We start from the raw sequence: 20,668 nt of genomic DNA, 5'->3' as shown, positions 1-20,668 counted from the left end.
ATAATTTTAAATTAAAAAATAAAATCAATGCTTAAGAACAACTACCTGACAGCATCTGCTGGTAATGCCGGGTGCTGAACATGAGGGCCAGGAAAGAGCCTTACTTCTCACTACAGACCCTTTTATACTGTTGGATTTTTTAGCTTGTTCCCACATTTCTTTGAAAAAGTTTTAAAAATGAACTAGCACCATAATGTTCCTCATGTAATTGTAGATTACTGATACCAAAATAAAAGTAAATAAATAAAATGGCATGTAAAGGGTAAAAAGAAAAAATAAATAAATAAATAAATGAAAGTAATTTTCAATAAATAAATAAGTAAATAAATAAATGAACTAGCACATATGAATTTGACAAGCAAGACAATGTCAAATCAACAACTGTGTTCAGCTCTGTCTGCACTAACCTAGCAGAAAACAAAGGCTTCGGGTTTTAATGATGTGGCACGGCAGGTTATAGTGTAAGTGACATGGTGCCACTTTTATTTTAGCATGTTCAAATATGTCTGGTAACTGGATCTTCTGTTAACTATGATTAAGTATAGACTACTGTATATAAACCTAAGCAAAATAGCATATTGCTTTTAAATCAAGACAAAAAGGCATACATTTCAAAACTGTTTTTCAACACTGATTTTAAAAAATCACTTAGAAATCATCAGTACCATGACAAGAATCAACTCACTCTCATTGTTTTTTCTTGTTTTAAGCCAATGGGGACAAGTTTTGCACACTTGCTGTGCTTCAGGAAGTCAACCTTGTGGCTGGGCAGAAATGGGAGAAGGAAAAAACTATACAGGCAGTGAGGTGGGGGGAGCAGAGGGCATCTTAACAGTGGCAATTAGTTCGATTCTCAGAGCACTAAGTATGGGATCTTAGTCATCCAAATGGAGCTCTCAGGCGTCAGCTGGATATTTAATTTAAGTCTGGAGATCAGGGGAGAGATCCATGCTGGAGACAAAACTTGGGGCCCATCAGCATTTTACGCGCTGTTAAAAAGTCATGAGACCAGATGAGATGATATAAGCCTATCCTAGCACCTTGTCTCCAGGTGTGTCCCCCACACCAGTAGTACCAAAACCCCAAGGCACTTGTTAGAAATGCCAACCTCAGGTCCAGTTCTGACTTTCAGCAAGATCCCCAGATGATCAGAAGGCACATTACAGTCTGAGAAGCACTGACCTAGGTACTGAGGACAGACAGAGAAGAGGTGCAAATGCTGAGCCTTGTAGCACTCCTCTGTTTAGGGGTCATACAGAGGGAGAAAGCAGCAAAAGAGAGACCATCAGGGGTCAGTAAGCTAGGTGCCTGATTACAAGTTCAATTTCCAACTTACTAGCCTGACAGGAAGTCTTGCTGAGAAACAGTCAAATATATCATTGATGAGAGGAGCACTTCCCAACTTTTTGCACATATGGAAAATATCTGTGGCTCTCAGACACATGAAGGAGGGTCCCTGGGGCAACTAACCCCAAGCTGCCCCTCGAAGAAGAAGGGGATCAGTTTCTCAGCACACCTGAATTAAAAAACCGTTGGAAAGTTCTGAATTAAAATAGAGTGTAACAAGGGCTAGGATGGAGGCATTCCAGAATAAAATGGAAAACCATTTAAGCTGGGTGGCAATTACAAGTCCCTCAGCAAGGTAATACCAGATTTTGAAAAATAACACTGGATTTTGAAAAAATAAGTAGGCTTTAGTTAAATGAAGGAAAAAATAGGGTATTCTAGGCAAAACTCCCAGTAAAGGTCCAGAACCATGAACCAGCTGGTCCTAGGGAAGGCTGGCTGATGGAAAGGGTCTGAAGCCAGGGAGGAGGCTGTGGATCAAACCCTTCTCTTTTCTCTCACCTTTCCTACAACTTCCAGCATCCCCCACATACATCTCCATCTCCTTTGGTTTCCCCTTGGATCCTCTTACTCACTCTGAGCTGTATTCCATGCCTGTAGAGGCCTCTTCTTACACATGTTATCTATTGCATTATCTCCACAGTTTTCTGTCTTGACAGAACTTGATAGCACTTTCAGTCCTTTTTTTCCCCCACAAAGAAAAAAATTTTTTATCATTGCATAAGATTCACTTCATCGGAGAACCAAGATGGCGGTGTGAGTAGAGGAGCAGAAATCTCCTCACAAAACCATATATATTTTTGAAAATACAACAAATACAACTAATCCTAAAAGAGAGACCAGAAGACACAGGACAATAGCCAGACTACATCCACACCCACGAGAACCCAGCACCTCGCGAAGGGGGTAAGATACATGCCGCGGGATGGCAGGACCCAAGCGCCTCCCATCCCAGCTCCCGGTGGGAGAAGAGGAGTCGGAGCGGAGAGGGAGAGGGAGCCCAGGACTGCTGAACACCCAGCCCTAGCCATCCACACCAGAGCGCAGACACACAGTGCGTGCGTGGGGTGCTGGAAACTAGGGAAACAGGACAGTAAGACCTGTGAGCGGGTCCCCGCTACTGGCGCACCCGGGACAAAGAAAAGCGAATGCTTTTTGAAAGTCTTAAAGGGACAGGGGCCCCACAGCTGGACGGAAGTACCCTGGGACACTTAGCCTAGCAGCTGCGAATCCTGCGGAACTCTGGGCACCCAAACCCCCACAGCGCAGCTCGGAGGCCCCTCACCTCGATAAACAGCCTCCCACCTGTTCCCCCTCCCACGCTGCTCCACCATATTGGAGCAGCGGCCTGAGGGAGGCCACGCCCACAGCAACTGCAGAGCTAAATAAACTTCATAGAGGCCGGGCAAGATCAGAAGCCCCATCTGCACGCAGCTGCACAGCACAAGCCGCTAGAGGCCAATGTTTTCCCAAGAGAGGAAGGCCATAAACTGGCAAGAAGAGACTTTCTCTTACCAAACACATGCGCCAGCTCCCCACAAATATATCTATCACCATGAAAAGGCAGAAGAAATTGATACAGACCAAGATCATAGAGGCAAACCCTGAGAAGGAGATAGACCTAGCCAGTCTTCCTGAAAAAGAATTAAAAATAAAGCTCATAACCATGCTGATGGAGCTGCAGAGAAATATACAAGAGCTAAGGGATGAAGTCCAGAGGGAGACTACAGACGTCCGGAGAGAGATTCCAGAAATGAAACAATCTCTGGAAGGATTTATAAGCAGAATGGATAAGATGCAAGAGGCCATTGATGGAATAGAAACCAGAGAACAGGAACGCATAGAAGCTGACACAGAAAGAGAGAAAAGGATCTCCAAGAATGAAACAATATTAAGAGAACTGTGTGAGCAATCCAACAGGAACAATATCCGCATTATAGGGGTACCAGAAGAAGAAGAGATAGAAAAAGGAACAGAAAGAGTATTTGAAGAAATAACTGCTGAAAACTTCCCCAAACTGGGGGAGGAAATAATCGAACAGACCACGGAAATACACAGAACTCCCAACAGAAGGGACCCAAGGAGGACAACACCAAGACACATAATAATTAAAATGGCAAAGATCAAGGACAAGGACAGAGTTTTAAAGGCAGCTAGAGAGAGGAAAAAGGTCAGACCTACAAAGGAAAACCCATCAGGCTATCATCACACTTCTCAACAGAAACCTTACAGGCCAGAAGAGAATTGCATGATATATTTAATGCAATGAAAGAGAAGGGCCTTGAAACAAGAATACTGTATCCAGCACAATTATCATTTAAATATGAAGGAGGGATTAAACAATCCCCAGACAAGCAAAAGTTGAGGGAATTTGCCTCCCACAAACCACCTCTACAGGGTATTTTAGAGGGACTGCTCTAGATGGGAGCACTCCTAAGACTAAATAGATATCACCAGAGAAAATAAAATCACAGCAAGGAAAGCAGACCAACCAAATACTAACAAAATGCAAACAATAAAATCAACTACCCACAAAAGCAGTTAAAGGAAGCACAAAAGAGTACAGAATAAAACAACCAACATATAAAGAACGGAGGAGGAGGAATAAGAAGGGAGAAAAGTAAAGAATGATCAGACAGTGTCTAAAATAGCTCAATAAGTGAGTTAAGTTAGACAGTAAGATACTAAAGAAGCTAACCTTGAACCTTTGGCAACCACGAATCTAAAGCCTGCAATGGCAATAAGTACATATCTTTCAATAATCACCCTAAATGTAAATGGAATGAATGCACCAATCAAAAGACACAGAATAATAGAATGGATAAAAAAGCAAGACCCATCTCTATGCTGCATACAAGAGATTCACCTCAAACCCAAAGACTATAGGAACAAAGAAAGACTGAAGGAACAAAACAGCAGCAGAATCATAAAACCTAAGAATGGACTAACAGTTACCAAAGGGAAAGGGACTGGGGAGAATGGGAGGGAAGGGAGGTATAAGGGTGGGGAAAAAGAAAGGGGACATTATGATTAGCATGTATAATGTGGGGGGGGCATGGGGAAGGCTGTGCAACACAGAGAAGACAAGTAGTGATTCTACAGCATCTTACTACGCTGATGGACAGTACTGTAATGGGGTTTGTGGGGGGGATTTGGTGAAGGGGGGACCCTAGTAAACATAATATTCTTCATGTAATTGTAGATTAATGACAACAAAATTAATTAATTAATTAATTTTTTAAAAAAGAGTCATTTCATCATCATCCAGGAATGAGAAAGGATTGCATTAGGATTTGGTACTGGATGAGTTTGTAATATTCATCTACTAGCTGGGTGACTAACCCAAGCATCCAGGCCAGAACACTGATGCTGAGCAAAAGTATACATTTAGCCCACTAACGGAGATCTGCAGGGTGCTCATTTACTAGATGACACCATAAAACTAAACTCACCAATGCCAGGAGTCCATGTGTAATGAGATACAAGACCCAGAGGGGTATCTGACTGAAAGAAAAGGTTCGCACATTCACTTTTATATTTTTAAAAGAAATCGTTTCACCAGAAGATGTTTCTCCAGTTAGGCTTACTAGCAAAGATAAGCAGACCTTCAATGCACAAGGGAGGGGAACTGGATGTGGTGGAGGAAGGTGTCAGATTTAATAAGTAGGCTTCCCCACTGTTGACATTCAGGTCCAGCAGCACCCTGGAGAAACGCTACTGTTCTCCCTGGCCTCTCACAATGTTTCTACTGGAGGACAAAAAAGGCATTCTTACTGTGACTCCCTTAGCTACTGATCCATTTTTCAAAATAAAAATATGATAAATACACGACACTGATATCTCAAAAACTTCTTTAGTTAGTTCCCCTCTTAGTTGCCTTTTTCAACAGCTCCTGTCCTGTTACCATAGTTGATTATGTATGTACCTGACTATTTAGCCTGATGACAACAAAATTACACAGAAAAAAGTTAACCAAATCATTTTGGTGTCTCTAGAAGTACAATGCATGGTATGAAGCAGATGGTCTATAAACAGTTATTAGCAAAACTGTATTTTAACTAATTGAAATGAATGAAAATAGAAGGCAACATCAGGTTTGAAAAGGTGAGATGAGCAGAAATGTCTTGAAGATTTTAAAAAGCACCCACTTTATTCAAATACCTCATCTATAGGTAAAATCTCATTATTAACAATCTCTGCTGTAACTACCACATATTTCTCTTTAAAAAATAAATAAGCAAATACAGTCCAAGAACAATGCTCCTCATTTCCCAGACTATGAGAAATTGCTCAGTCTTCTTTTTTTAATTAAGGTATATTTGAAATACAATCTTATGAAGGTTTCACAAGAAGAACAATGTGGATACTACATTGACCCTCATTATCGAGTCCCCCCTCCATACCCCATTGCAGTCACTGTCCATCAGTGTAGTAAGATGCCACAGAGTCCCTACTTGTCTTCTCTGTGCTACACTGTCTTCCCCATGACCCCACACACACCATGTGCACCAATCATGATACCCCTCAATCCCCTTCTCCCTCCCTCCCCTTTGTTACCCTCTAGGTCCTTCTTAGAGTCTGTGAGTTTGCTACTTTCTTCCTTCAGCTTTGCTTCGTTATACCCCACAAATGAGGGAGATCATTTGGTATTTGTCTTTCTCTGCCTGACTTTATTTCACTGAGCATAATACCCTCCAGCTCCATCCATGTTGTTGCAAATGGTATGCAAATATGATATAAGAAAGAAACAAGGATTTGTTTCTTTCTTATGGCTGAATAGTATTCCATTGTGTATATACACATCTTCTATATTCATTCACTTACTGATGGACACCAGTTGCTTCCATATCTTGGCTATTGTAAATAGTGCTGCAATAAACATAGGGGTGCATATGTCCTTCTGAATCTGAGAACTTGTTTTCATTGGGTAAATTCCTAGGAGTGGAATTCCCGGGTCAAATGGTATTTCTATTTTGTTTTTTGAGGAACCTCCATATTGCTTTCTACAATGGTTGAACTAGTTTACATTCCCACCATCAGTGTAGGAGGGTTCCCCTTTCTCCACATCCTCACCAGCATTTGTTGTTGTTTGTCTTTTCTATGTTGGCCGTCCTTACTGGTGTGAGGTGATATCTCATTGTGGTTTTAATTTGCATTTCCTTGATAATTAGTGAAGTGGGGCATCTTCTCATTTGCCTCCTGACCATCTGAATTTCTTCTTTGGAGAAATGTCTGTTCATATCTTCCACCCATTTTTTAATAGGGTTATTTGCCTTTTCGATGTTGACATGTTAGAGTTCTTTATATATTTTAGATGTTAACCCCTTATCAGATATGTCATTTACAAATATATTCTCCCATACTGGATGACTTTTTGTTCTGCTGATGGTATCCTTTGCAGTACAGCAGCATTTTAGCTTGATGTAGTTCCATTTGTTAATTTTTGCAATTGATTCCCTTGCCCGAGATCCATTCAGGAAAAAGTTGATCATGTTTACATTCAAGAGATTTTTGCCTATGTTTCCTTCTAAGAGTTTTGTGGTTTCATGACTTACATTCACTTCTTTTATCCATTTTGAGTTTACTCTGGTGTATAGAAAGAGACAACAATCCAGTTTCATTTCTTGCATGTAGCTGTCCAGATTTTCCAGCACCAATTGTTGAAGACGATGTCATTTCTCCACTGTATGTCAAGGTCTCTTTTATCATATATTAATTGACCATACAAGCTTGGCTTTATATCTAGGCTCTCTAGTCTGATCCATTGGTCTATGAGTCTGTTCTTGGGCCAGTACCAAATTGTCTTGATTACTGTGGTTTGTAGTAGAGCATGAAGTTGGGGAGCATAATCCCCCCTGCTTTATTCTTCCTTCTCAAGGTTGTTTTGGCTATTCACGATCTTTTGTGGATTCATATAAATTTTAGAACTATTTGTTCCAGTTCAATCAAGAATGCTCTCGGTATTTTGATAGGGATTGCATTAAATCTGCAGATTGCTTTACACGGGATGGCCATTTTGAGAATACCAATTCTTCCTATCCATGAGCACAGAATATATTTCCAATTATTGGTATCTTCTTTCATTTCTCTCATGAGTGTCTTGCAGTTTTCAGGGTATAGGTCTTTCACTTCCTTGGTTAGGTTTATTCCTAGGTATTTTATTCTTTTTGATGCAATTGTGAATGGAATTGTTTTCCTGATTTCTCTTTCTCCTAGTTCGTTAGTTTGTAGGAATGCAACAGATTTCTGTGTATTAATTTTGTATCCTGCAACTTTGTTGAATTCAGGTATTAGATCTAGTAGACTTGGAGTGGATTCTTTAGGGTTTTTTAATGCATAATATCATGGCATATGCAAACAGGGACCATTTGACTTCTTCCTTATCAATCTGGAAGCCGTTTATTTCTTTATGTTGTCTGATTGCTATGGCTAGGACCTCCAGTAGTATGTTGAAAGTGGGGAGAGTGGGCATCCTTGTCTTGTTCCCAACCTTAAAGGAAATGCTTTCAGCTTCTCACTGTTAAGTATAATGTTGGCTGTGGGCTTGTCATATATGGCCTTTTATTATGTTGAGGTACTTGCCCTCTATACCCATTTTGTTGAGTTTTTATCATGAATGGATGTTGAATTTTGTCAAATGCTTTTTCAGCATCTACGGAGAAGATCATGTGGTTTTTGTTCTTCTTTTTGTTGATGTGGTGGATGATGTTGATGGATTTTTGAATGTTGTACTGTCCTTGTATCCCTGAGATGAATCCCACTTGATCATGGTGTACGATCCTCTTGATGTATTTTCGAATTTGGTTTGCTAATATTTTGCTGAGTATTTTTGAATCTATGTTCATCAGGGATATTGGTCTGTCTGTAGCTTTCTTTTTTTGTGGTGTCTGTCTGGTTTTAGTATTAAGAGTGATGCTGGCCTCGTAGAATGATTTTGGAGTACTCCCTCCTCTTCTACTCTTTGGAAAACTTAAAGGAGGATGGGTATTAGGTCTTCACTAAATGTTTGATAAAATTCAGCAGAAAAGCTATCTGGTCCAGGGCTTTTGTTCTTAGGTAGTTTTCTGATTACCAATTCAATTTTGTTGCTGATAATTGGTCTGTTCAGATATTCTGTTTCTTCCTTGGTCAGCCTTGGAAGGTTGCATTTTTCTAGGAAGTTGTCCATTTCTTCTAGGTTATCCAGTTTGTTAGCATACAATTTTCATAGTATTCTCTAATAATTCTTTGCATTTCTGTGGTTTCCATAGTGATTTTTCTGTTCTCATTTCTCATTCTGTTTATGTACGTAGACTCTCTTTTTTTATTGATAAGTCTGGCTAGGGGTCTATCTGTTTTGTTTATTTTCTCCAAGACCCAGCTCTTGCTTTCATAGATTCTTTCTATTGTTTTATTCTTCTCGATTTTATTTATTTCTGCTCTAACCTTTATTATGCCCCTCCTTCTACTGACTTTGGACCTAATTTGTTCTTCTTTTTCTAGTTTCATTAATTGTGAGTTTAGACTGCTTATATGGGATTGTTCTTTCCTGAGGTAGGCCTGTATTGCAGTATACTTTGCTCTTAGCACGGCCTTGGCTGTGTCCCACAGATTTTGCGGTGTTAAATTATTGTTGTCATTTGTCTCCATATATTGCTTGGTCTCTTTTTATTTGGTCATTGATCCATTGGTTTAGGAGCGTGTTTTGAAGCCTCCATGTGTTCGTGGGATTTTTCATTTTCTTTGCGTAATTTATTTCTAGTTTCATAACTTTGTGGTCTGAGAAACAGGTTGGTACAATTTCAATCTTTTTGAATTTACTGAGGCTGTTTTTGTGGCCTAGTATATGATCTATTGTTGAAAATGTTCCATGTGCACTTGAGAAGAATGTGTATCATGCTGCTTTTGGATGAAGTGTTCTGTATATGTCTGTTAGGTCCATCTGTTGTAATGTGTTGTTCAGTGCCTCTGTGTCCTTACTTATTTTCTGTCTGGTTGATCTGTCCTTCAGAGTTAGTGGAGTGTTGGAGTCTCCTAGAATGAATGCATTGCATTCTATTTCCCATTTAATTTAGTTAGTATTTGTTTCACATATGGAGGTGCTCCTGTGTTGGGTGCACAGATATTTACAATGATTATATCTTCTTGTTGGATTGACCCCTTTATCATTATGTAGTGTCCTTTTCTCTTGACTTTCCTTGTTTTGAAGTCTATTTTGTCTGATACAAGTACTGCAACTCCTGCTTTGTTCTCCCTATTAGTTGCATGAAATATCTTTTTCCATCCCTTCACTTTTAGTCTGTGTATGTCTTTGAGTTTGAAGTGAGTCTCTTGTAGGCAACATATAGAGATGTCTTGTTTTGTTATCCATTCAGTGACCCTATGTCTTTTGATTGGTGCATTCAGACCATTCACACATAGAGTGACTATCGATAGGTATGTACTTACTGCCATGGCAGGCTTTAGATTCATGGTTACCAAAGGTTCAAGGTTAACTTCCTTACTATCTAAGAGTCTAACTTAACTCACTTAGTATGCTATTACAAATACAATCTAATGGTTCTTTTTTTCTCCACCTTTTTCTTCCTCCTCCATTCGTTATATATTAGGTATCATACCTGTATTCTTTGTCTATCCCTTGACTGATTTGGGGGTAGTTGATTTGATCTTGCATCTGCTTAGTAATTAATTGTTCTTTCTTTACTGTGCTTTTATTTCTTCTGGTGACAGCTATTTAGCCTTAGGAATACTTCCATCTATAGCATTCCCTCCAAAATACACTGCAAAGGTGGTTTGTGGGACATAAATCTCTTACTTTTGCTTATCTGGAAATTGTTTAATCTCTCCTTCAAATTTAAATGATAATCTTGCCAGTAGAGTATTCTTCGTTCAAGGCCTTTCTGTTTCATTGCATTAAATACATCATGCCACTCCCTTCTGGCCTGTAAGGTTTCTGCTGAGAAATCTGATGATAGCCAATTGAATTTTCCTTTGTATGTGATCTTTTTTGTCTCTCTAGCTGCTTTTACAAGTGTGTCCTTATCCTTATCTTTGCCATTTTAATTATTATTATTATTATTATTTTATTTTTTTTTTTTTTAGGAGAGCAAGGTACAGGCTTTTATTTAGAGATAGTGAAAGGACAGAGCTCCCGGCTCACGCCAGGAGGGGACAAGAAACATTTTAATTATTATGTCTTGGTGTTGTCTTCCTTGAGTCCCTTGTGTTGGGAGATCTGTGCACCTCAATGGCCTGAGAGAGTATCTCCTTCCCCAGACTGGAGAAGTTTTCAGCAATTACCTCCTCAAAGACATTTTCTCTTCCTCCCACTGGTGAGCTGGAGTGGGCAAAGGGTTTGGGTCCCGCTAGATCACGGCTTTGGTATATTACCCTGTTCTGTGAGATATGCTTTTTTCTCTATGTGTATGCAGTCTGGAGCAGCCTTCTTTCCTGTTCCTCTTTTAGGATTAGTTGTATTAACTATATTTTCATACTATATGTGTTTTTGGGAGGAGGTCTCTTTCTCACCTCTCATGGCCCCATCTTTAATTACCTTTGAGACTGCTCAGTCTTTGGCAGTGGGCAGGCAGGCAAACAAAAGTACTTGTGAAGCAGTCAGAGGGAAAGGGTGCCATCCTGACAGGCTCCCCATCTCTGGCCTTCCGCTGTGGTTTTCAGTGTACCTGAATGGCCCAGAATGCAGAGCACAAACATTCTGACAGTGGGGCAGCAGCATAATGGACAGGAGTTTCCTGACAGCAGGACATGAGAACTCTAGGGGCCACAGCTTAGCTGCAGTCAAGCCTCTCTCCTCTACAGAGAAAATAGCACATTGGAAAGACGTCAGTGACTCAAAAGGACTGTTGGCTGGACGTGGACCAGAGAAGGCATTAGTTTTAACAGGCTTTTGACTATAAAGAATATGTTGAAATTAGAGCCAAACATACACTGACTTACAGCTCTCATATGGAAATAAGTTTGTCCTGAATAATTATTCACTGTAACAAGATATAACAGAAAGGGACTTTACTTGTATACAACATTCCAACATCTAGCTTCATCATTACCAAGACCCATGCATCATCCTGTTCTAAGCAAGGGAAAGATAGAACTGTACAAAGCCTTCTTGTAAAACTCCATTTAGCCAAAGTCTCCTAAGATATTGGTTCTAAAATATGGCAGTTCACTGAGAGGAAAAAGGAACTCTGCTCTGCTGCCTGTGTGTAGGAACCCAGTGTTCTAGTCATCAGAGCCTCTGGTCCAGGGTGAACTGTGAAGAAGCCTCTTAGTTGTTTTAACCCTATTTGAATACTTTTTACTTCTCTTTTTGTCCTTACTGAACATGAAACAGATTAAATAATTAAGGTATCACCTCAAAAGGTGTGTTCAATGTCAAAAATTTGAGAACACAGTAAGAAAAGAAATAAAAGATAATTTCTAACATTTACTGCCACAGTCTACCCAATAAAGTTATCCAACCCAATAATTACCTGTAAGTGCTTTTATTTTTAAAGAAGAAAGGGACTGAAAGAGGTGAGTCTGAACTTACCTGAAATTATTGCAGCCAAGGACTACTCCTACTATATTCTTGCCAATGTCGTGCACGTCACCTTTAACAGTAGCCAGCACAATGGTGCCTTGGTAAGGGTCCTGCAGAGTAAGTCAAGCAGCTAAGTGTTGCTGTGGCCAGTTGGGGGCACATCACTTAGCTTTCTAAAGCCAGAGTTGTCAGAACACAAAGCAATTTAATACAACTGAGACAACCTCAGAGATGGGGCCAGAATCCAAATCAGGTCCCCTGCAGGTAGAAAGCTGTAAGCCCGAGCAGTTTGATGCTCCCTAGTTGGCTAGCTCAGGGAGCCTCAACCAAGGTCATGAGTTCTGTCACCTCAAAGAACAGTTTAAGGTCAAATATAAAATAGTCTCATAGCTGAAGACCACATCCTTAACCCCCGACAGCTGTCAATAAATGTTTATTGTTAGTAGTAGTGGGAGAGAGAGGAGGAAATGGTAAACAGCGTATGTCCTATCAGACTCTGACCAACCAGAACAACAGCCCAGTCACAGGGGCACTTGACTATCTTGTTTCTTCAACACTGTTGTGCTATGCACTGTCAGCATCCCTTCCCTCACACAAAAAAGACAAGACAAGACAATGTCATGCAAGGATGGATCCTTAGAAACACTGTGTCTGTTTGAGCCATCCACAAATGCAGATCAATTAAAAAATTCAGAATCCTAGGGGCTAAAACTAAATGAGCTTCACAGGGAGCTAAACAAAGTCAGTGCTTAATCATTCACTATGGTGGTGTAGCCAACAAGAATTAAACTGAATCCAGAAGCAGCTCCAAGGACATTACCAGTATGCAGAAAATATTCATTTAAGAGGTTTTCCAAAATCAAACATTACTCAGTGACCTCAAGGGTAGTTACCAGTCTTTGTAGCTACTGTGCAGTAGCTGGCACACAGGAGGAGCTTGTAAATGGCCAGCAGATGAATGAACAAACGAGTTTTGTCTTGAAATCATAGGCTTTGTTTAAAGAACTATGTTCAGTTAACAATTTCATTAAGCCACATTCAAAGGGAAATCCCAGGGCATTCTGACACTTAAAAGAGTTAGATCATTTCTCTATTTTACCTTCAATGACAAACACAGTCAAGTTCTATGGTCCCTCCTCCCCCTCGTGAAAGAGTCCTTGAGGTCAGCCCTTCACAGGGCCCACAGGGTCTAGAAAAAATGACTTGCCTCTTCCTCTACTGTGCCAGGGAGCCCTTTAGTTTCTTCTCTTTCTTTTTCCATGAAAGGGATCAGGTGGCCAACAGCCTTCTTCATGACCCGAGCTGACTTTATAACCTGGGGAAAACACACAGGGTCAGGCATCTTTACCAAAACCACATGAATGGGTGCTAATGGCCATCTGAAAAACGTTAAATTTGAACAAATGAAGAATGCATACTTTTGACCTCAGGTCAGCCACACTAGAGTCCACTTCTGACAGTGGGCAGGACCAGGAATGAGTTCCTCATAGGCAAAGTCAGGGAATGAGGTATAGGAGAAGGAAAACAAGCCTAGACATCAAATGTTCCAATCTTTGTTCTCCTAACTTCTGCAGTTACTTTTCCTCTGCCTAGAAGGCTTTCCATCACTTTTCCTGCTTCCTTCAGGTTTCAAGCTTCTCCACCATGAGCCCCTTCTCAGCCTTTCCTTCTTAATCCCCAGCATTACAATTCACTTATTAAGGCTTACACTTAAGCAAGAACAGGGCCTTTTACAGGGCCTTCATCAAGCATGCTAAAATTCATGGGTGAAGTAGAATGAAGAACATGGTATTGCACAGTCTCAAAGTTTCCCCTTACAAGTAAATGTACAGTGGAGAGACCTAGCAGCACCTTAAGCAAATGATCAAGGAAAATGTCACCAGTACTGAGACATGGTAAGGTGATGGGCCTGTGGAGGGAGCCCCTGAGAAGGGCAGAGCATCACTGTGTCATTCCTGCCGCAAATGAGGGAACATCTGACAAGCTCAAACTGCAGGACACTCCACATGACAAGGTCTTCAAGTTTAAAAGGCAAGACGGAGGAGCTGTTAGAGAAGGCAGGATAAAAGTAGCATGGGATCCAGAAGAGAAAGAAACAGAATGGAAAAACTGGTGGAGTTTGGTAGAGGACTTTACTTAACAGTGTTACCAATGCTAATTTCCTCATTGGGATGACTGCACTAAGGCCCAGAACAAATGCTAACATTAGGGGAATGTGTGGGGTGAGGGATATATAGACCCTTGCTAAACTGTATTTGCAACTTATCTGTAAGTTAACTCAAAATGAAATTTTACAAATCAGTCAACATCATGAAAAACAAAGACTAAGGAACTGTCACCAACTGGAGGAGGCCAAGAAGACAGGATGACTGAATGCTCCATACCAGGACTGCGGCCATGGTTTCACAGAAGCATGCATTTAAAACTCACCAAACATACATGAAATTTATTGCATGTTAATTATTAAATGTTAAAGCTGTTTAAAAAAAGGATGAATGTTATGAAGGAAAATGGGCAATTAATAATTAAATACAGAATGAGTAATTAAAATTTTTAAAAAACAGCCTTTAAAAAAAGGAGCCTTTTAGTGTTTGTGTGACATACAGCTCCAAACCCAGGCAGCTTAATTAGCACATCTTGAATGACAAGGTTAGTAGCTGCTGTAGATCAAAGAAAGAGCTCTGGTTTTCCTCAAAACAACACTGAATGCATACCACTATTTAAAGTGGTAATGATTTTTTCAAAATATGCATCCTTAAAGATGCCTATCAACTGGTCAAATCATCAAATGTTAGTATAATTAACTTTACATTAATATGGGTTTTAGTTTAATTTTGGGGGAGATGGAGAGGTGTTGGAGTAAGAGGGGGTACAGATCAGAGCAAGGAGATTAGAATGCTGGAATTTCCAGATGACCTCCACCTTCCAACATCACCCTGAAGATGGATTTTCCCAGACATACTCCTGAATACATTCAGAGAATCAAGGACCAAACATAATACCTGGAGCTCTTGTCAAAATTAAAACCCAAGAAATATGCCTAAACTTAATGTTTATTCAAAGACATAGACGTTTTCTTTGAATTGTGAAGATTTCCCCGTCTTTTACCAACCTGAGGTAGAAACATTTTTCCAGCTCCGAAAAGATCACCAACAACTTTCATGCCATTCATCAAGGGCCCTTCAATTATATTTAGAGGTCGGGGATATTTTCCCAGGTTTAACCTGGCTTCCTCAGTATCCTCAATAATGTATTTTTCAATCCCCTACAAAAAAAAAAAGAACAAGGAAAAGAATAAAACAAAAAGTTAGCAGAGGACCACATAGTTATTAAAGAGTGAATCATGGAAATGCCTCAGAGTGCAGGTTCTGGAATCAGATGACATGGGTTCAAGTCTTGGCTCCTATCACTTATTTAGACAATTCATTAAGTCTCGGTTTCCTAAACTGAAATATGACACAGTACCTAGCTCATGTGGTTATTCAGAGGATAAATGAGATAACCTATGTAAAATACTTGGCTGGCTTTATTGCTACAAAGTAGGTGCTCAGTAAAAGTCATCTACTGGTGAGAGGAAGAGTAGGAAGTAAAGTTTAAATTCACAATCAAATTCACCTTTGATCCTAGTGATTAAACATATTATACATTAATAAATATCTCCCGTGAAGTCAGTATGTTTTCTAACTGTAATGTTATAGGGCTAGGGGAGGAATGACAGTGGGCAGGACCCTTAGGCAAAGGTCAAATTCATGAAGCTTCCACTGACTTGTCTGGATTTCACTTATCAAGCCCTATCCTCCAGTGTCCCCAGTTGAAGGATCCTTGGATGTGGCTGACTAGCTCCACAATCTGAGATATGTGAATCCCAAAAGGTTCAACAAGTTAAACTTAAATTCTAGAGCCAAAAAAAGAACTCTGAAATTCTTGACTCACAAATGAGGAGCCTGAAGCCAAGAGATTACATATCTTACCTAAAATTCCAATTATGAGCAGAAGAGCCAGGACTTGCTCGTTGATCGAATGACAGCAGCTTGTTCTAGGGCAGTATTTCTCAACCTTGACACTACTGCCATTTTGGGCTGAGCAATTCTTTGCAATGTGAGCCCCTCCTGTGGACTGTACAGTGTTTGGCAGCACCCCTAGCCACTGGGTGCCAGTAACGCCTCCCACCCCCAGCTGTGCCAACCAAAAATGTCACTGACCAAATGTGCCAGAACAGAGGCTGGGGGGAGGCAGTCACCCAGGGGCAGTCCAGGAATGTCCTCTGCCACCTACTATCACCACCACCCTCCAGACACAACATCAGATGATGACAGAAGCCTCCAATCTCCAGGTCACACGCACTCAGCACCCCCACAACTCACTTTCACAAGGGCATATTCAAGGCGCTCCTCAATGGAGCCGTTTCTCCATTCATCTGTCTGGATTACTTTCTTCCCTCCTTTGCCATGTGTCTGAAATGAAATTAGGTCAGAGAGATGTGTACAACAGGTACTTACCGAACCATAAGGCAGCAAAAAAATTATGCCTCATTCTTCTTTTGTATTTACAGCCTCTAGTAGAGAATTCAGCATGAATGAGGATCTCAGGAAATATTTTACACAAGACAAGGAAAGAGAAATCTTCAGAATTCAAACTTTTAGTAGACGGACAGAGTTTTTTTCTTTCCCTTTTTCCTAGAAGATAATAATTTACAACAAAAGATTCCCAAGACAGTAAAAGAAGTTATACCCCACATCTGATGAACTTTTAAATTTCTCCACAAGGAGCATCACTACCTACAAATATATGTAGACAGACTGCAATAAAGCTAAACCAGACATCATCTGGAGGTGGGCAATACTAACAGGTGCAAGTCATGGCCTCTGCTCTCAAGGAATCGCCATATCCTAAGGGAGGCAGAAAATACAAGAGAAAGCACGTGCCGGTCAAAGTCACCAGTGGATTAAAGATGGCAGCACGAGAGGTGAGACAGAGGCTTCCTCATAAAACTGCATATAATACGAAAACACAACTAATACAACTGATCCTGAAAGAGCAACAGAACAGAGGGCTGCCCCAGACTGCATACGCCTGGAGAAACAAGCAGACTCATGGAACAGGGTAACGTACCAAAGCCATGGCCACCACGCCCTCCCCCACCCAAGCTCACCAGAGGGAGGAAGAGAAATGGAGCAGGTAGGGAGGGGAGGCCTGGGACTGCTGAATACCTAACTCGGGAGATCTGCTCTGGGAGAACAAACCTACATTTCATGGTACTTTCATGATTCTCTCATGATTAGGGGATTGGAAAGCTAAGACAGGCAGAATACCTGGAGAGATTGAGATTCCAGCTGCCAATGGAAAGCAGGGATCCATATCCAGCCACAGTGAGTCAAAAGAAAGGCAGGCAGTCTGAGAGATTTCCTAACAAGGAAGATCTTAGCAAGAGGGCTGCTAAAGGGGCAAGGATTACACAGAGCTTACTGCTCAGGAGAAAGGATAGGTAGACAAAATTGTCTGGGTGCACTCTGCCCAGCAGGTTAGGAGTTTTCACGATTTTCAGGTGCTCCAGCTCCCTGGCTGGGTACACAGCTCCAACAACCCCCTCCGTGATACGCTGCCTACTGTGCATTTCTCCAGGCCTGCCCCACCTGCCTCACAAACCAACAAATTGTACCCTGGCATTAGGCCAGCCAGAGGCAAGATCTGTCTACAGCAACTACAAATGCAAAGCATAGAGGCTTATACCTGTGTGCTCAACCAACTGGTTCAGGCAGTGGAGACAGGCATAGCAGCCGGGAAACAGGAAACAGCTCTTTCCTCCCCCCAGGCACCAATACCACTCCCCTGTGACCCCTAACATTCATTGCTTCAGGCCCTGAGCAGCTCCAGAGACTAGAGCTTCTGGACACTAGAGGGCACCATATACAAATATGAAACGCCAGAGGAACCTGTTTCAAAGCAAAATTAATATAACTCCTGAGAAAGATGACATGGAACTCATGACTGTTCCTAAAAGGGAGTTCAAAATAAAAATCACTAACATACTCATGGAGGTAAAGAAAGATATTCAAGAAATCAGGAATGAATTCCAGTTGGAGTTCCCATCATTGAAGAGCACAATGGAGGGGAATAACAACAGACTGGATATGGTGGAGGAGAGCAAAAATGAAATAGAAACTAGAGAAGAGGAATACAAAGAAGTTGGGGAACAGAGAGAAAAAAGGATCTCTAAGAATGAAAGAATATTGAGAGAACAGTGTGACCAATCCAAACAGAACAATATTCACGTTATAGGGGTACCAGAAGAAGAATAGAGAGATAAAGGGATAGAAAGTGTCTTTGAGGAGATAATTGCTGAAAACTTCCTCAATCTGGGAAAGGAGATCCATAGACCTCCCAACACAAGGGAATCAAGGAAGACAACACCAAGCCATATAGTACTTAAAATGGCAAACATCAAGGATAAGGACAGACTACTGAAAGCAGCCAGAGAGAGAAATAAGATCACATGCAAAAGAAAGAACATCAGGCTAACATCAGACTTCTCAGCAGAAACCTTACAGGCCAGAAGAGAGTGGCATGATGTATTTAATGCAATGAAGCAGAAGGGCTTCGAACCAAGATTACTTTATCCAGCAAGGTAATCAGTTAAATTTGAAGGAAGAATTAAACAATTTCCATATAAGCAAAAGCTGAAAGAATTTATCTCCCACAAACCATCTCTACAGTGTATTTTGAAGGGACTGCTATAGATGGAACTGTTCCTAAGGATTAATATCTGTCACCGGAGGTAATAAAACCACAGTAAAGAAAGTAGAACAGCTAATTACTAAGCAAATGCACTATTAAATTAACTATCTTCAAAGTGAATAACGGGATGGACAAAGAGTACAGAATATGATACCTAATATATAAAGAATGGAGGAGGAAGAAAAAGGAGGAGGAAAAAAAAGAACCTTTAGATTGTGTTTGTAGCATATTAAGTGAATTAAGCTAGATTCTTAGACAGTAAGGACCCTAACGTTAAACACTAATCTAAAGTCTGCAATGGCAGTAAGTACATACCTATCACTAATAAACCTAAATGTAAATGGACAGAATGCACCAATCAAAAGACATAGGGTCACTGAATGGATAACAAAACAAGACATCTCTATATGTTGCCTACAAGAGACTCACTTCAAACTCAAAGACATACACAGACTAAAAGTGAAGGGATGGAAAAAGATATTTCATGCAACTAATAGGGAGAACAAAGCAGGAGTTGCAGTACTTGTATCAGACAAAATAGACTTCAAAACAAGGAAAGTCAAGAGAAAAGGACACTACATAATGATAAAGGGGTCAATCCAACAAGAAGATATAATCATTGTAAATATCTGTGCACCCAACACAGGAGCACCTCCATATGTGAAACAAATACTAACTAAATTAAATGGGAAATAGAATGCAATGCATTCATTCTAGGAGACTCCAACACTCCACTAACTCTGAAGGACAGATCAACCAGACAGAAAATAAGTAAGGACACAGAGGCACTGAACAACACATTACAACAGATGGACCTAACAGACATATACAGAACACTTCATCCAAAAGCAGCATGATACACATTCTTCTCAAGTGCACATGGAACATTTTCAACAATAGATCATATACTAGGCCACAAAAACAGCCTCAGTAAATTCAAAAAGATTGAAATTGTACCAACCTGTTTCTCAGACCACAAAGTTATGAAACTAGAAATAAATTACGCAAAGAAAATGAAAAATCCCACGAACACATGGAGGCTTCAAAACACGCTCCTAAACCAATGGATCAATGACCAAATAAAAAGAGACCAAGCAATATATGGAGACAAATGACAACAATAATTCAACACCGCAAAATCTGTGGGACACAGCCAAGGCCGTGCTAAGAGCAAAGTATACTGCAATACAGGCCTACCTCAGGAAAGAACAATCCCATATAAGCAGTCTAAACTCACAATTAATGAAACTAGAAAAAGAAGAACAAATTAGGTCCAAAGTCAGTAGAAGGAGGGGCATAATAAAGGTTAGAGCAGAAATAAATAAAATTGAGAAGAATAAAACAATAGAAAGAATCTATGAAAGCAAGAGCTGGGTCTTGGAGAAAATAAACAAAACAGATAGACCCCTAGCCAGACTTATCAATAAAAAAAGAGAGTCTACGTACATAAACAGAATGAGAAATGAGAACAGAAAAATCACTATGGAAACCACAGAAATGCAAAGAATTATTAGAGAATACTATGAAAATTGTATGCTAACAAACTGGATAACCTAGAAGAAATGGACAACTTCCTAGAAAAATGCAACCTTCCAAGGCTGACCAAGGAAGAAACAGAATATCTGAACAGACCAATTATCAGCAACAAAATTGAATTGGTAATCAGAAAACTACCTAAGAACAAAAGCCCTGGACCAGATAGCTTTTCTGCTGAATTTTATCAAACATTTAGTGAAGACCTAATACCCATCCTCCTTTAAGTTTTCCAAAGAGTAGAAGAAGAGGGAATATTTCCAAACTCATTCTATGAGGCCAGCATCACTCTAATACCAAAACCAGGCAAAGACACCACAAAGAAAAGAAAATTACAGACCAATATCCCTGATGAACATAGATGCAAAAATACTCAACAAAATATAAGCAAACGGAATTCAAAATTACATCAAAATGATCATATATCATGACCAAGTACGATTTATTCCAGGGATGCAAGGATGGTACAACATTCAAAAATCCATCAACATCATCCACCACATCAACAAAAAGAAGGACAAAAACCACATGATC

At 40.3% G+C, this 20,668-nt stretch overlaps 1 protein-coding gene across 8 annotated transcripts in view; it reads right to left on the bottom strand.

Moving 5' to 3' along the window:
* Nucleotides 1-20,668, bottom strand: part of MTR (5-methyltetrahydrofolate-homocysteine methyltransferase) — a 190,365-nt gene that overhangs the window by 71,840 nt on the left and 97,857 nt on the right. For all 8 annotated transcript variants that reach the window (XR_008998859.1, XM_057505753.1, XM_036919333.2 and 5 more), the window contains 4 exons: nucleotides 16,231-16,320; nucleotides 14,979-15,131; nucleotides 13,074-13,181; nucleotides 11,876-11,976 (listed from right to left, as the gene is read on the bottom strand). Coding sequence is in view for 7 of the 8 variants with exons in the window: in XM_057505753.1 (XP_057361736.1) it covers nucleotides 11,876-11,976; nucleotides 13,074-13,181; nucleotides 14,979-15,131; nucleotides 16,231-16,320 (452 nt within the window). In the remaining variant the exon portion in view is untranslated. The remainder of the gene's footprint in view (nucleotides 1-11,875; nucleotides 11,977-13,073; nucleotides 13,182-14,978; nucleotides 15,132-16,230; nucleotides 16,321-20,668) is intronic.

Source organism: Manis pentadactyla, chromosome 8 (genome assembly GCF_030020395.1).
Source record: "Manis pentadactyla isolate mManPen7 chromosome 8, mManPen7.hap1, whole genome shotgun sequence".
NCBI lineage: Eukaryota > Metazoa > Chordata > Mammalia > Pholidota > Manidae > Manis > Manis pentadactyla.
Note: the sequence above shows the minus strand (reverse complement) of the source record. Positions and strands in the feature narration are given on the sequence as shown.